Below are 13,903 nucleotides of genomic sequence, written 5' to 3'. Positions count from 1 at the left end.
GGTGAGGCTGTGCCCTGGCCAAAGGCCTGGTGGAACAGCTCTGTCTTGCAGGCTCTGTGTAAAGATGTCAAGTCTTGCAGGGCCCTAGTCTCTTGTGACAGAGCGTTCCACCAGATCGGAGCCACAGCCGAAAAAGCCCTGGCTCTGGTTAAGGCCAGCCTAACCTCCCTGAGGCCTGGGATCTCCAAGATGTTTTTATTTGAAGACCGTAAGGTCCTCCGTGGGGCATACCAGGAGAGGCGGTCCCATAGGTATGAAGATCCTAGGCCGTATAGGTCTTTAAAGGTTAAAACCAGCACCTTAAACCTGATCCACCAGGATCCAGTGCAGCTGGTATAGCACCGGGTGAATGTGATCCTGCAGCGAGGACCCCGTAACGAGTTTTGCCGCAGCATTCTGCACCCGCTGGAGTTTTTAGGTCAGTCTCAAGGGGAGCCTGACGTTGAGTGAGTTACAAAAATCAATTCTGGAGGTGACCGTTGCGTGGATCACAGTGGCTAGGTCAGGGCGAGAGAGGTAAGGAGCCAACTGCTTAGCTTGGGGGAGATGAAAAAACGCTGCCTTTGTTATAGCTGCAATCTGCGCCTCCATGGAAAGGGAGGTATTGAAGATTACACCCAAACTCTTAACGGACGGTGCTGGCACTAATTGCGCCCCCGCAAGAGATGGGAGTTGCCCCCTCAATCCCATATTGTCCTGATCCAGCCAAAGGACCTCTGATCCAAGACAGATGCCAGGAACCAGTTTCCCTCTCAAATCTATAAGACTTAAGCAAATATGAGGTGGGTTTTATTTCTCCACAGTCAAAGTGTGTGGTGTGGTGGTGGTGGTGGGGGTCACACCAGAGAATGAAAATGCACAGATCAGCATTAAATAAAAACACCTTCCCTCCATAATTCAGAGTCACTCAGATTCAGTTGGGCGTCCCATTCAGGGACAGCAGAGGACCACCAGGCAGGTTGGAGGTCCTGTACTCACCTCCCGACTTCCCCACAGCCCAGATCCCTCCCTCAGGACTTGAGTCCTTTCCTGTCACAGACTTCCTGATGATCCCCACAGCCCATCCTTCCCCAAAATGTGTGGCTCCTATGAATCCCTTACATTGCAGCGCAGAATGGAGAAGGTTGAGTCTTTCAGGATTGTTCAACAGGTCTTGACTTTTGTGGCCGCATTTCACATGTTTACAATCCTCGGAGGGATGAGCTGCTGCTTTTTGACCCATAGTGATGTTTGCTGTTGAGGGGCAGGGGAGAGATGAAGAAAAAGAGAAGAGAGGAAGAATCACCTGGTGTCGTGATCCAAGAAACACCCCAGGAAGCACATTCCCTCTCAAATCAACAGGATTTCCTGGCACTGCATTTAGTACTGGGGGAGCAATCTTTTGCTTCCCGACTTTGCTCACAATAAAACATTTCCTTTTGGATTTCAAATCAGGATTTTGTTCTTAGTATTCCACATATTTATATTCTGTCCTGGTAGTTTGGGACAAGAAGGAAAACTGTCCGGAAAACATTTACTCAGCTTTCTTGTGTGGGTGAATAGTGGAATATGCGAGTTTAGGGGTGGGGAGAATTCACCCACTTTTCACCATTTTGGATTTCAGTGAGGGGGCAAGCAGGTAAGCAGCGAACAGCCATAAAATCTTTATTTCCTCACTATGGTTAGAGGAGGGGACAGTATCAGTTTAGACCCATCAGTTAATTCTGGCTCAAGTGGAGACAGAATTAGGGGTATCAATGTGGATCAATAATTATGAAAACAATAGTGAATTTTCACATCATAATTTGCAACTGAGCTTTCTACAAGGTGACTTTTCTGTGTAAGAAATGTAGTGGTGTTTTGAACCTTATTGCATTTTGAATCTTATTACAGGATTAATGCTATATCTGTCAGGGCACTCCTTTTATTCTGTGCATTTTTTGTTTAATTAATTTATTTATTTCACAAAAAATTATGTACCACTTTAAAATACCTCAAACTGGTTTACAAAAAAGATAAAATAAAATTATCGCTAAAAAAGATTTCAACAGTAATTTAAAACATACAAAAAGTAAAAACTACAGTTGTACATATGAATAATCTAAACATTGCTATAGTGCTACAAAGCTATTGATGGATCTAAAGTCTGCAGGACAGGCTGTTTAAGCCCCGTGAAATACCACTCCCCAGCCTCTCCTGTGAATTTGGTATTTTACCTTTCCAAAGCTGCTGTCTGAGTAACTGGGCATCTGAAGAAGCAAAAAGATACAAAGCTTTAGCATGACAGTGTTGTACCTCAAATAAACCTTGTTACTAAAATATCATTTCATAACCATAGCATCTATTGTGTCTTTAATACTAAGTAGTAAAGCAAACAATTTAAAAAAGGAAAAAGGAAATCATATGAAGAATAGATTAAAAAAATCAAAATCAGAAAAGGCGAACCTGCAAGTCTAGAGGGGAAAAACATGTGAGGGACTATATTAAAAAACACCTTAAAATACTTCAGCATCCATCACTGTAGTTCGTTCCTGAATTAGCTGACTGTTGTGGAGGACTGAAGGATCATCAGAACAATGCCAATCTTTTAAAAGGGCACAGAGGACAACTGGATGCAGATTAACATCTGCTCCTATGAAAAAATAGCTGAAGTTGGAATGGTTAGACACCTGTATTCTTGGGGTTTATCCCTGTCTTAGGGGAACTGTTAAACATAGTGATATATCAAACTTGTGGAGTGTTGCGTTTGCAAAGTAAAGGAAGGATTGAACTCTGATTAATAAGAATACACACAGAGACTTGAACCAGCAAGACTCTGGGAAGGGTGCATATAATCGTGTCTCTCTGTGCTTGTCCGTTCTCCGCAGCACCTGGCCCAGGCCGTTTTTATTCACAAAAGAACTTTTTACAGTGTTCGTAAGAACCAATCAGATTTCTTCTGAGCATTTCCACAAACCCACGTGGGGACAAGTTAAACTACTAAAACTAATTAAGCACAAATATTTCCGGGATAAATAAGTTGAGAACTACAAAGAAGAGTATCTGGCAACCCCCGGAAGTAATAAACAATCAATACACATGATGAGGAGGATGGCCAGAAAGACCAGATCACTGCCACCTTCATGTGAGATCTGTTTCCTGGCTCCAAGATTAACATTTTAAGATTATATATAAGAAACTACATCAAAGAACTTGCCCACTATCTTTTATGGCCCCGGATGCCTGCCTGGCGAAGCAACTGCTGTGTACTGCTGTGTACGTGACGTGAGGAGAGAGAAATGGGCAGTAGAGTCAAAAGGGCATGAAAAGGGCATGAATGTAGAATCTTATGGGATTTAATCAGAAATTATCGTCAATATATCAAACCCAGTCAACACAATGCTTTCATCGTGGACATGATGGCTTGATGTATATTTTATAATTCCTCATGGTAATCCCATCTGACCCCTACAGTGGAGGAAAAATCAGCAGAGCTCTCATGCAACTAGAGGTCCTGCCTTACCAAACTTTTGAAATTATTTCAGACTGTTAACAAACATTTAGGCAGAGGCTGTTATTATTCATGCCCTGACCCTCCGATCTTACAAGATTTTGGGAACTCTTGAGGTATTATTTTTTAAAAATATTTTTATTAAATTTTCTGTTTTACAATTTCAGATAAACATTTTACATACTTAAGATACCAAGGAATTCCCTTCTTCTACTTCCATGGTTCAATTTACATATATCCCTGCATATTTTACAAAAACTATACCAATCAGTTTTCCATTATTACATCCATCAAAACTTATTTACACTGTTGAATTTATCTTAATGCTGCCAGAGTTTTCAGCTGTACACATTTATTTCCCATATATCCAATAAACGTTTCCCAATCTTCTCTAAACGTACGTTCTTCTTGTTCTCTTATTCTATATGTTAAGCCTGCAAGTTGTGCATATTCTGTCAACTTAAGTCGCCAATCTTATTTAGTTGAACTCTTGAGGTATTAAGATGGTTGCCTCCCTACATTTGGCAGCTGCAGGTGGAAATCTAAGGAGGAGATGGCTCAGGATGTTACTTCACTGCTGGGAGACAACAAGGCTAAGTCAGCAGTAGAGGAACTGGGTGATTGTTGATGCCCTTTTCAATGCCCTTCCAGATGGCAAAACCCAAGCAGAGTTTGAGAACCTCCAAAAGGACCTCTCCAGATTGCGTTGATGGACAAAAAAATGAAAGGAAGTTACTGTATAATTGTAAACCAATGAACAGCAGAGTAGAAAATCCTGGCTTTACTATAGACCCTGGTGCCTTTATTTGTGGTGGCCAAGATACAGTACAGTCATACCTCGGGATAAATGTGCTTCAGAATAAGTATTTTTGGGTTGCGCTCCACAGCAAGCTGGAAGTAACAGAGAGCGTTACTTCCGGGTTTCGCCACTTGCGCAGACGGTCAAAATGACGTCACGCGCATGCGCGGAAGTGACAAAATGTGACCCACACAGTTGTGTCTTACATTCTCTGCAGGATGCGAACGGGGCTCCGGAATGGATCCCGTTCGCATCCCGAGGTACCACTATACAGTCGTACCTTGGATCCCAAACACCCTGGTACTTGGACGTTTTGGCTCCCAAACACTGCAAACCCAGAAGTAAGTGTGTTTGTGAACATTCTTTGGAACCTGAACGTCTGATGGGGCTTCTGCGGCTTATGATTGACTGCAGGAGTTTCCTGCGCTTTGGTTTCCAAATGTTTTGGAAATTGAATGGATTCCATTCAACTCCCGAGGCACCACTATATATCTCCCACCAGCACCCCTGTGCCCCATGAGTGACAATTAGTATTATTATTTATTAAATTTGTATACCGCCGTATACCCTTAGGTCTCAGAGCTGTTCATAAGATAAAAACACAGTATAAAAACACAAAATCAAGACAAAAACAACCCAATAACCCCAACACATTTCAAAAGGGCATTGGATGTCAACCAGCCAATGTATATGGGGCATTCTGGGGGAAGCTAGTGGCAGCAATGCCACCAAGATGGAAGATATGATAGCGCTACCCTGTCTGTGGCCATAACAGAATACAATGAGAGCTATGGACTAATATCATGCCCGGGGTAAAATCATCACAGCCATTCTTATATACCTTTGAATTGCTTCACGACACCCTCCAGAAGTGGATTTATGTCACAGAATTCTAAGAGCCCCCTCTTCAGCTCTCGAGGGAAAGCCGCTGAATTCTCCAATCGCTCTCTTTGCTCATACCTGGTGAAGAAAAACAACCGGGCACAGAGTGGAGGAGGTTTTGCACATCTCGCCATTCCAGTGTGTGATGGGATCCTTGACAAGAGTGTCAGCCGTGCCAGCCCTAAAATCCACAAGAGCGTCTAGGATTTCATCAGATTCCCTAAATCTCTATGGCTGAAACATCTCCCCAATGTTTAAATGCTATCAGCTAGTAAATAGGTAAAGGTAAAGGGACCCCTGACCATTAGGTCCACTCGTCACTGACTCTGGGGTTGCGGAGCACATCTCGCTTTATTGGCCAAGGGAGCCGGCGTACAGCTTCCGGATCATGTGGCCAGCATGACTAAGCCGCTTCTGGCGAACCAGAGCAGCACACGGAAACACCATTTACCTTCCCGCCACAGCGGTACCTATTTATCCACTTGCACTTTGATGTGTTTCGAACTGCTAAGTTGGCAGGAGCAGGGACTGAGCAATGGGAGCTCACCCCGTTGCGGGGATTCGAACCACCGACCTTCTAGTTGGCAAGTTCTAGGCTCTGTGGTTTAACCCACAGAGCCACCCGCGTCCCCAGCTAGTAGAGTCAGATACCTACATTAAAAACCTGCCAGGCACAACTCGCACCCCAACTCTCAACAAGGATGAAATGTCTTAATGCTTTTTCTTTCCCACCCCTAGAGGGGCACAATTTCAACACTGTATGGTGTGGCATCCCACAGTCTCTCCCCCAGGAGCCCCTCAAAGACCAGTTTCCATCTACTTTCCTCCTGGGACCTTCCTCTCCACACAGAGTGATGCTAATGAAAATGAGCAGGATCCATTTACCTCTGCAAAGTCCTTCGCACATCCTAGAAGGGAAAAGAGAATGGAATTCACTATCTACCACAGGCCGCTCTACGAAGACCCTCTTCATATCCCGGAATGGATGCCCTCTGGCCCATTCTATCAATTTTATTTTTCCAATTTTAAGTTCTGAAATTCAAGCCCTGCTCTGTGTCCCATCGGACGACAGTCCATGCTGCCCAAATTCGCTATCCCTCTCTTTATTTGGTCACTGTTATTGAACTTCGTTTTAGGCAAATCTACATGCATGGTGAAGGTGATTATCCCAGAAACTGTGGTGTGGAATAGAAGAAAACTTTGGTCAAGTGACTAGTAAGGTAAAGGTAAAGGGACCCCTGACCATTAGGTCCAGTCGTGGCCGACTCTGGGGTTCATCTCGCTTTATTGGCCGACTCTGGCGCTCATCTCGCTTTATTGGCCGAGGGAGCTGGCGTACAGCTTCCGGGTCATGTGGCCAGCATGACTAAGCCACTTCTGATGAACCAGAGCAGCGCACGGAAACGCCGTTTACCTTCCCGCCGGAGCGGTACCTATTTATCTACTTGCACTTTGAGGTGCTTTCGAACTGCTAGGTTGGCAGGAGCAGGGACCGAGCAACGGGAGCTCACTCCATTGCTGGGATTCAAACTGCCGACCTTCTGATCGGCAAGTCCTAGGCTCTGTGGTTTAACCCACAGTGCCACCCGCGTCCCCTTGGTCAAGTGACTAGCTCATGACTAAAATAGGCCAGTACAGAACTGAGAGGAAAGGATAAATCAGAAAATTTTGGGTGTAAATTTAGATCAGAGAGAGAAAGAGAGAGAGAGCACTCTGTGCTAGAGCTCACTTCTCCTTAACTTTATTTTTCTTTAGCTCTAAGGTGGCCAGAGAACAGCCTCTGGGAAGATCAACACAGGGCACAAAGGCAGCACTGCCAGGCTGGAAGGAGTTAGCAGGCAAATCCTCAGCAAAAGGCAGAAAACAGCATCTGTTTCCATCAACAGAAAATAAGGTTCTCTAGTCTGCAGTAATGTGAGCAAACCATCCCAGTTCTCTTGGATGCTCCTGTACACAAGAGACTTGATTAGAGACACTATAAACTGAGCCCCTTTACGGATGAAGGAGGAAGATAAAGGTTTGCAGGGAACCTTGCCCTGATGTGGAGCTATTTACTGTTTCTGCCACAGTCTTACCTGCAGGAGTTGAATCGCTGGCTTCTCACTTTTCTCCTTCATCTCCTTGATGATATTTTCAAGAGAGGGGAGTTTTCCGGAGAGTCTGGCCAGGTGCTCATCCCTTTTCCTTGCAATGTCCTTCTCCGCCTCTTCAATCTGATTCAGTAGTTGTTTTTCTTGCTCTTCCAGAAACTGGTGCAGTTGTCTGAACTTCTCCACTGCCTTCTGCCTCTCAGTTGCTGTTAATTTCTGCAAGAAGCAGATAGAAAGAGGAAAAGAGGAGGCAGAAATAAGAACTTGGTCAGCTTCCACAACATTAGGAGTTATGAGATTTCCATAGGAAGGGCATATCTGACTGTTTCTAGGCATGAAATCAACATCCACCGTAATCAGAGATAAAAAAACGTTCAGCCAGTCCCCGTGGACACAAACCGCTCTTTCCTTAGTTTAGACTGGCAACTTTCATTTCATAGAAATGGCAGAGGCTAACTAACATGTTTATTTTAAATTCGCAGGGCTGCTGATTTCCTGCTTTATTTTTCATGAAAATAATATAGAAAATGAATTATATTAGGGGAAATTGCTTTGCCAAAATAAGTATAGAACACACATGGAAATTCACACTAGAATACTGGTGAATTTTATTTAGGATGTTTTTTTAAAACAACAACAACATGCAAACTGATGTGGAAATTGTGTAGAACTGAACTGAAGATTGGAAAAATGAGAAATGGAGAGAAGCTTAAATAGACAGATTTTCCCATCCCTCCTCAGCCATGACTTGGATCTTCAAGTACTTCTTCCCATCCTATGAATAGAGACACTTACAAGGAGGTCTTGGCTTTTCTCCTCCACATCTGCTTGGTATGCCAGAATAGCTTCTCTCTCTTTCCTCAGATTCTTCAGGCAGCTACAGATCAAGCCCTAAAGGGAAAACAAAAGCTCAGGTTTGAATGAGACCGACACAGACAGACAGACAGACAGACACACACACACACACACACACACAGGAGTTGAATATCCTGCCTATTTCTAGTGGCCAGTGGTCCTGATGTTAGCCTTTTTATGTAGCAATTGCCCCCCCCCGCCCCCAATCAAGATCCACCTTGATTTCCTACCTTGTACTCCTCAGAAGCCTCCTCCAAGGGGATCACTTTGTGCTGTTCATGCTCCCTGGATCTGTCACACACCACACAGATGGGGGTTTCATGGTCTTTGCAGAAGAGGTTCAGAAGCTCCTGGTGTTTTTCGCAGACTCTCTCCTTTTCCCCGCGAAGACTGAGCTTCTTGGTTATTTCCACAAAGTTAGCCAGCTGCCGATTGGGGATCAGATTCTTTGGCTGGACTGTTTGTCTGCAGTGAGGGCAAGAAGCTCCTGTGGCTCCCCCTCCCCAGCACTGGATCAGGCAGGATCGGCAGAAATTGTGCCCGCACTCTGCGATGGTCACTGGATCCTTGAAATACTCCAGGCAGATGGAGCAAGTGGCTTCATCGCAGAGATCCTTCACGGGGCTCTCAGCAGCAGCCATGGCGGAGAGACGGAGTTTAGTTTCACTTTCTCAGTTTTCGCTCACTGGGCGTTTCCTTCCTGGAAATCGGTCAGATTCTCAGTGCTCACATGATTTGTGTGTGCGTGAAAGCTGACAACCCTATGCAGTTGCTTAAAAGTTTCCAGAGTATTGCTTCAATTATTATTTTGTTTTTAATGCTCATATTGTTGCATACTACCAGGATGTTTTATGAGAGGGCAATGTGAGAATACTCTCAGAAATTAATAAAATAAACAGAGTCATTGACGTCATGGAGCAACAGAGGCTGCTTCAAGAAAATCCATGTGCCCAAGGGAAGAGGTGTATAGAAGAGGATGGCTGTCGTTTTTAATTTTTACAATTAGCAACCATCCCTATTTGAAAATGTAAACAAGTAAAAATGCCTTCTGGTGGTTCCCTCACTGCGAGAAGTGAGGTTACAGAGAAGCAGGCAGAAGGCCTTCTTGGTAGCAGCGCCCGCCCTGTGGAACACCCTCCCTTCAGATGTCAAGGAGATAAAGAAATATCTGACTTTTAGAAGAAATCTTAAGGCAGCCCTGTTTAGGGAAGTTTTTAATGCTTAATGTTTTATCTTGTTTTGAGTGTTTTGTTGAGAGCCGCCCAGAGTGGATGGGGAAACCCAGCCAGATGAGTGGGGTACAAAATTATTATTATTATTATTATTATTATTAATAATAATAATAGCTGGATTAAGGTAAATTCAACAGTATAAAGTAAAATGAGGTAATATAGAAAGGTTGTAATGGAATATGTCGTAATAATGGGAAAATTAAAAGAACCATGGGAGGAGAAGGGAAGTCAATGGGAAGTCAATAATAATGGTGGATATGTAACTGAAAATTTCAATAAAAATTATCATAAAAAAGAAGAGGGTGGTTGTTGCTGTTGGTAAAAGTCAAATGCTCCTGATATTCTCTGTCATGAAGCTGAGGAAGACCTTGAAGTTACATATTGCATCTAGGATATGTTCAGTAACTTCTGGTCTCTTGTGAAAAGCCCCATAGGGGACTGAGTGGGGCAGACATCGTACGTTTGCTCCTAGAGTGACAACAGTGGCCAGTCTAGATAGGAATCAAGGCATCAGTTTCTCCAGAGAAAGTCACTTTCTTTTCTTGTGTGGGCATACAAAAGTTTTCTTCTAGTGGCACCTGAATAAGCGCACCTGAGCTTGGTGGTATTTTGCTTTGTGAACATAAGTATCTTCTGCCATAGAGCCACAATTCTCAAAGCCTGAGCCAGTCCTTCCACAGAAATACAGCAAAATCAAATTTATTTGTCAAGAGCCAGATCATTACAAAACAAGATTATACAGATTACTTAAGTAAAACCCAATGTGATAGTGGAAATGACACTAGTTAATTTGGCAACAACCTTTGTTTAAAGGTTGGCATGGAGTCTCCCTAATTTTCCAGGGAATTTCAACAGAATGTACAATCCACACAGGTAAAGGCTATTACCCAGTAGGTAACTCAATACATTTTCAAGGGGGTATTCTGGAATCTTATTGTTATGTACTGAGTTGAATAGGATCCAAACTGCAGCAGTCTGATTGGTCCTAGAACAATAGGATCCAAAAGGCAGCAGTCTGATTGGTCCTAGAACAATAGGATTCTGAATGCAGCAGTCTGATTGGTCCTAGAACAATGCAGCAGTATGATTGGTTGGCAGGAACCACCCAATCATGCTCCAGATAGAAGTGAATCCACAACCTGATTGGCTTACAGTAGAATTCCGGAATTAGCCAATCATGTGCAGCCCATTGTGTAAATAATGTATATAAAGCAGATACTTTGAGGGGACAAGCAATCATTCCTCCTCACCACTATGAGCTGAATAAAGAGCATGAAATCACTTTGCGACTCTGAGTATATTTCACTGGCGACGAGGATGGGATCCCGCTGAGCTGACTGCCACACACAGCACCGCAGCACCGCCACCTGCCGCACCGCTGCCTCGCACCGTGTATCCAGGCTTCAGCTCCGGGACACAAGGAACTCAGAATGGCAACCGACAGCAGCTTCTCGCCGTTCAACCCAGCATCTGGAGACTGGGAAGCGTACGCCTCCCGTTTCACCTTCCTCCTAGAAGCCAAAGGGGTCACCGATGAAGAAGACGCCAAGAAGAGGGCAATATTCTTCAGCGTCTGCGGAGAGGAGACGTTTGAAATCACCCGGGCTCTCCTTGCACCTGAAGATGTTGCTACTGTTCCATACAAAACAATAATGGAACAGCTGAAGGGGCACTTTTCGCAACAGCCCTCAGTGGTGGCTCGTCGAAATGCCTTCTACGCAAAGCTGCAAGCCCCTGGGGAAACCATAACTGGGTTTGTGACCTCTCTCCGCCAAGCCGCCCGGTTCTGCAACTTCTCAGAGCTGGAGAACATGCTTCGGGACCGGCTCGTCGGTGGCCTGAAGGATGAGAAGCTGCAACGACGCCTCTACGCTAAGAAGGACCTAACGTTCCAGGTCGCTCTGGAGGAGGCCCTGGCAACGGAAGCTGCCGAGAGGTCGACGCAAGAGGCACGGCCGAGCCAGCCGTCCCAACTGAGGGTCCACCACGAAGACCTCACCGACGACTCAGGATCCAACAGGGAGGAGGTGCACCGAGTACAGCAGCGCACTCAAGCAGCCCACATACCACAGCTGCCTCGACGAGAAGGAGGGAACTGCGCAAGCTGTGGAGAAAGTCACGAGAGGAGGACCTGCCGTTTCCGCAACGCAGAGTGCAGGCAGTGCAGAAAATTGGGACACATCGCCCGGGTGTGTCGGGCTCGGCCCACCCGACGCCAGGCATCAGATGACCAATCCAAGAGCCCCAGGTCCCAGGGCCCAACGCACCAAGGCAACTCGACGGAGCTCACGGACTTCCAGGTATACCAGTTGCCCCACCCCAACGTAGAGAAAATTTATGTAGAGGTACAGATAGAGGGGGCCCCATGCCGCATGGAGCTTGACACGGGTTCAACTCTATCCATAATCTCAGCAAAGACCTTAAGGAAACTGTGTCCTACTGGGGGTCCCAAACTCAGGCCGGCCCCATTCACCCTCCGGGATTTCCAGAAACGTAAGGTCCCCACAATGGGGGTGGGGACCTTCAGGGTGCAATACCGAGGGCGGACGCGGCAACTGGACTTGCTTGTGGTCAAGGGCCCCTACATTAGCTTACTGGGATTGGCATGGTTTGGACCACTGGGGCTAGCCGTCACTGGGGTGAACCACACGAGCTTGCAAGTGGAAGTGGACGCCATATGCAAGGAATTTCCGGGGGTTTTCGATGGGAAATTGGGACAGTATACGGGCCCCCCCATTGCTCTACAGTTTGACCCCGCAGTACGACCGGTCAAGCTCAAGGCCCGCCGGGTCCCGTTCGCTCTGAAACCCCGTATAGACGAGGAATTGGACCGACTCGTGGAGCAAGGAGTGCTGGAGCCGGTGCCTAATGCCCCCTGGGAAACCCCAATCGTCACACCTGTCAAGCCTAATGGTTCGGTCCGCATCTGCGCAGACTACAAATGTACCATAAACAAGGCCCTCACGGCCCATGCATACCCAGTGCCAGTGGTCAGCCATGTCCTTGCCACCCTGGCTGGGTCGAAAATTTTTGGCAAGCTGGACTTGGCCCAAGCATATCAACAGCTGCCAGTAGATGAGGCCACAGCAGAGGCACAGACGATTGTGAAGCACAGAGGAGCGTTCAGGGTAAAGCGGCTGCAATTCGGTGTCAGCGTGGCACCAGGCATATTCCAGAATCTAATGGACTCTCTCCTTAAAGGGATTCCTGGTGTCACCCCCTTCTTCGATGATGTGTTGATTGCCAGGCCCACACCAGAGGAGTTTGAGGACCGCCTCCGCACCGTTCTGCACCGTTTCCAGACGGCGGGTCTCAAGGTGAAGCGGGAAAAATGTCTACTAGGAGTGCCTCAGGTGGACTTTCTGGGATTTATGGTGGACGCAGAAGGGGTCCACCCGACTGGGGACAAGGTACGGGCCATTTGTGATGCCCCAGCGCCCAAGAACAAGACTGAACTTCAGGCCTTCTTGGGACTATTGAACTTTTACCATTCCTTCCTTCCCCACAAGGCGGCGGTAGCGGAGCCCCTACACAGACTCCTGGACAAGCAGGCCCCTTGGGTGTGGGGCCAGCGCCAGGAGGCCGCATTCCAGGCAGTCAAGGACTTGCTTGTCTCAAACTCGGTCTTGGCACACTTCGACGAGAGGCTGCCGGTGGTGCTAGCATGCGACGCCTCGCCCTATGGCATTGGCGCTGTCCTGGGACACCAACTCCCGGATGGAAGAGAGGTACCGGTGGCATACTTTTCCCAGACACTCAACGCAACCGAGCGGAACTACTCGCAAATCGACAAGGAGGGTCTGGCAATCGTGAAGGGAGTAAAAAAATTCCATGATTTCTTGTACGGGCGGCCCTTCACCGTGGTGACTGACCACAAGCCGTTGCTTGGCTTGTTTGCCCCCGAAAAGCAGACCCCCCAAGTGCTGTCTCCTCGCGTCCTCAGGTGGTCAATTTTCCTTGCCAGCTACCAGTATGCACTGATTCACCGCCCTGGGAAGGCGATGGGCCATGCAGATGCCCTCAGCAGGCTACCACTACCAGAAACAGGCCCTGACCCAGCACCTGCACAAGAGGTTATGAGCCTGGAGCTGCTTCCCGACCGCCCCATTCAGGCACAAGAAGTTGCACACCATTCCAAGAAAGATAGGGTCATCTCCCGGGTCCTGGACTGGGTGTGGAGGGGATGGCCCAGCAGCAGCCCCGGGCCAGAATTCGCCGGCTACACAACCCGCAAACATGAACTGTCGGCCCACAAGGGGTGCCTGTTATGGGGAAGCAGGGTCGTTGTCCCCCAGCCCCTCCACAAAAGGGTCCTTACAGCCCTACACGAGACACACCCAGGGGTAGTAAGAATGAAGGCCCTTGCCAGGAGTTATGTGTGGTGGCCGGGGATCGACGGAGAGATAGAGGCCTGGGTCAAACACTGCCAGGCCTGCCAAGAATCCCGCCCAGATCCCCCAAGGGCCCCAGTCCAGTCCTGGGAGTCCGCCCAAGCACCATGGTCACGCCTGCATGTGGACTTCGCTGGCCCCTTTCAGGGGAAAACATTCTTCATAGTGGTGGACTCCTACACCAA

General features: G+C 47.0%; 1 protein-coding gene across 2 annotated transcripts in view; it reads right to left on the bottom strand.

The window, feature by feature from the left end:
• Positions 1-13,903, bottom strand: part of LOC128409037 (tripartite motif-containing protein 10-like) — a 39,762-nt gene that overhangs the window by 1,114 nt on the left and 24,745 nt on the right. The window contains exons 1-7 of one of the 2 annotated variants that reach the window (XM_053379213.1): positions 8,326-8,800; positions 8,036-8,131; positions 7,226-7,456; positions 6,036-6,058; positions 5,110-5,228; positions 2,196-2,228; positions 1,102-1,233 (exon numbers count right to left, since the gene is read on the bottom strand). In XM_053379213.1, coding sequence (XP_053235188.1) covers positions 1,102-1,233; positions 2,196-2,228; positions 5,110-5,228; positions 6,036-6,058; positions 7,226-7,456; positions 8,036-8,131; positions 8,326-8,736 — 1,045 coding nt within the window. In that variant the 5' untranslated portion in view covers positions 8,737-8,800. Of the gene's footprint in view, positions 1-1,101; positions 1,234-2,195; positions 2,229-5,109; positions 5,229-6,035; positions 6,059-7,225; positions 7,457-8,035; positions 8,132-8,325; positions 8,801-13,903 lie in introns of those variants that run through there. The other variant, XM_053379214.1, reaches the window with a different exon arrangement.

Source organism: Podarcis raffonei, chromosome 2, assembly GCF_027172205.1.
Source record: "Podarcis raffonei isolate rPodRaf1 chromosome 2, rPodRaf1.pri, whole genome shotgun sequence".
Lineage (NCBI taxonomy): Eukaryota > Metazoa > Chordata > Lepidosauria > Squamata > Lacertidae > Podarcis > Podarcis raffonei.
This window is presented reverse-complemented; position numbering and strand designations above follow the sequence as displayed.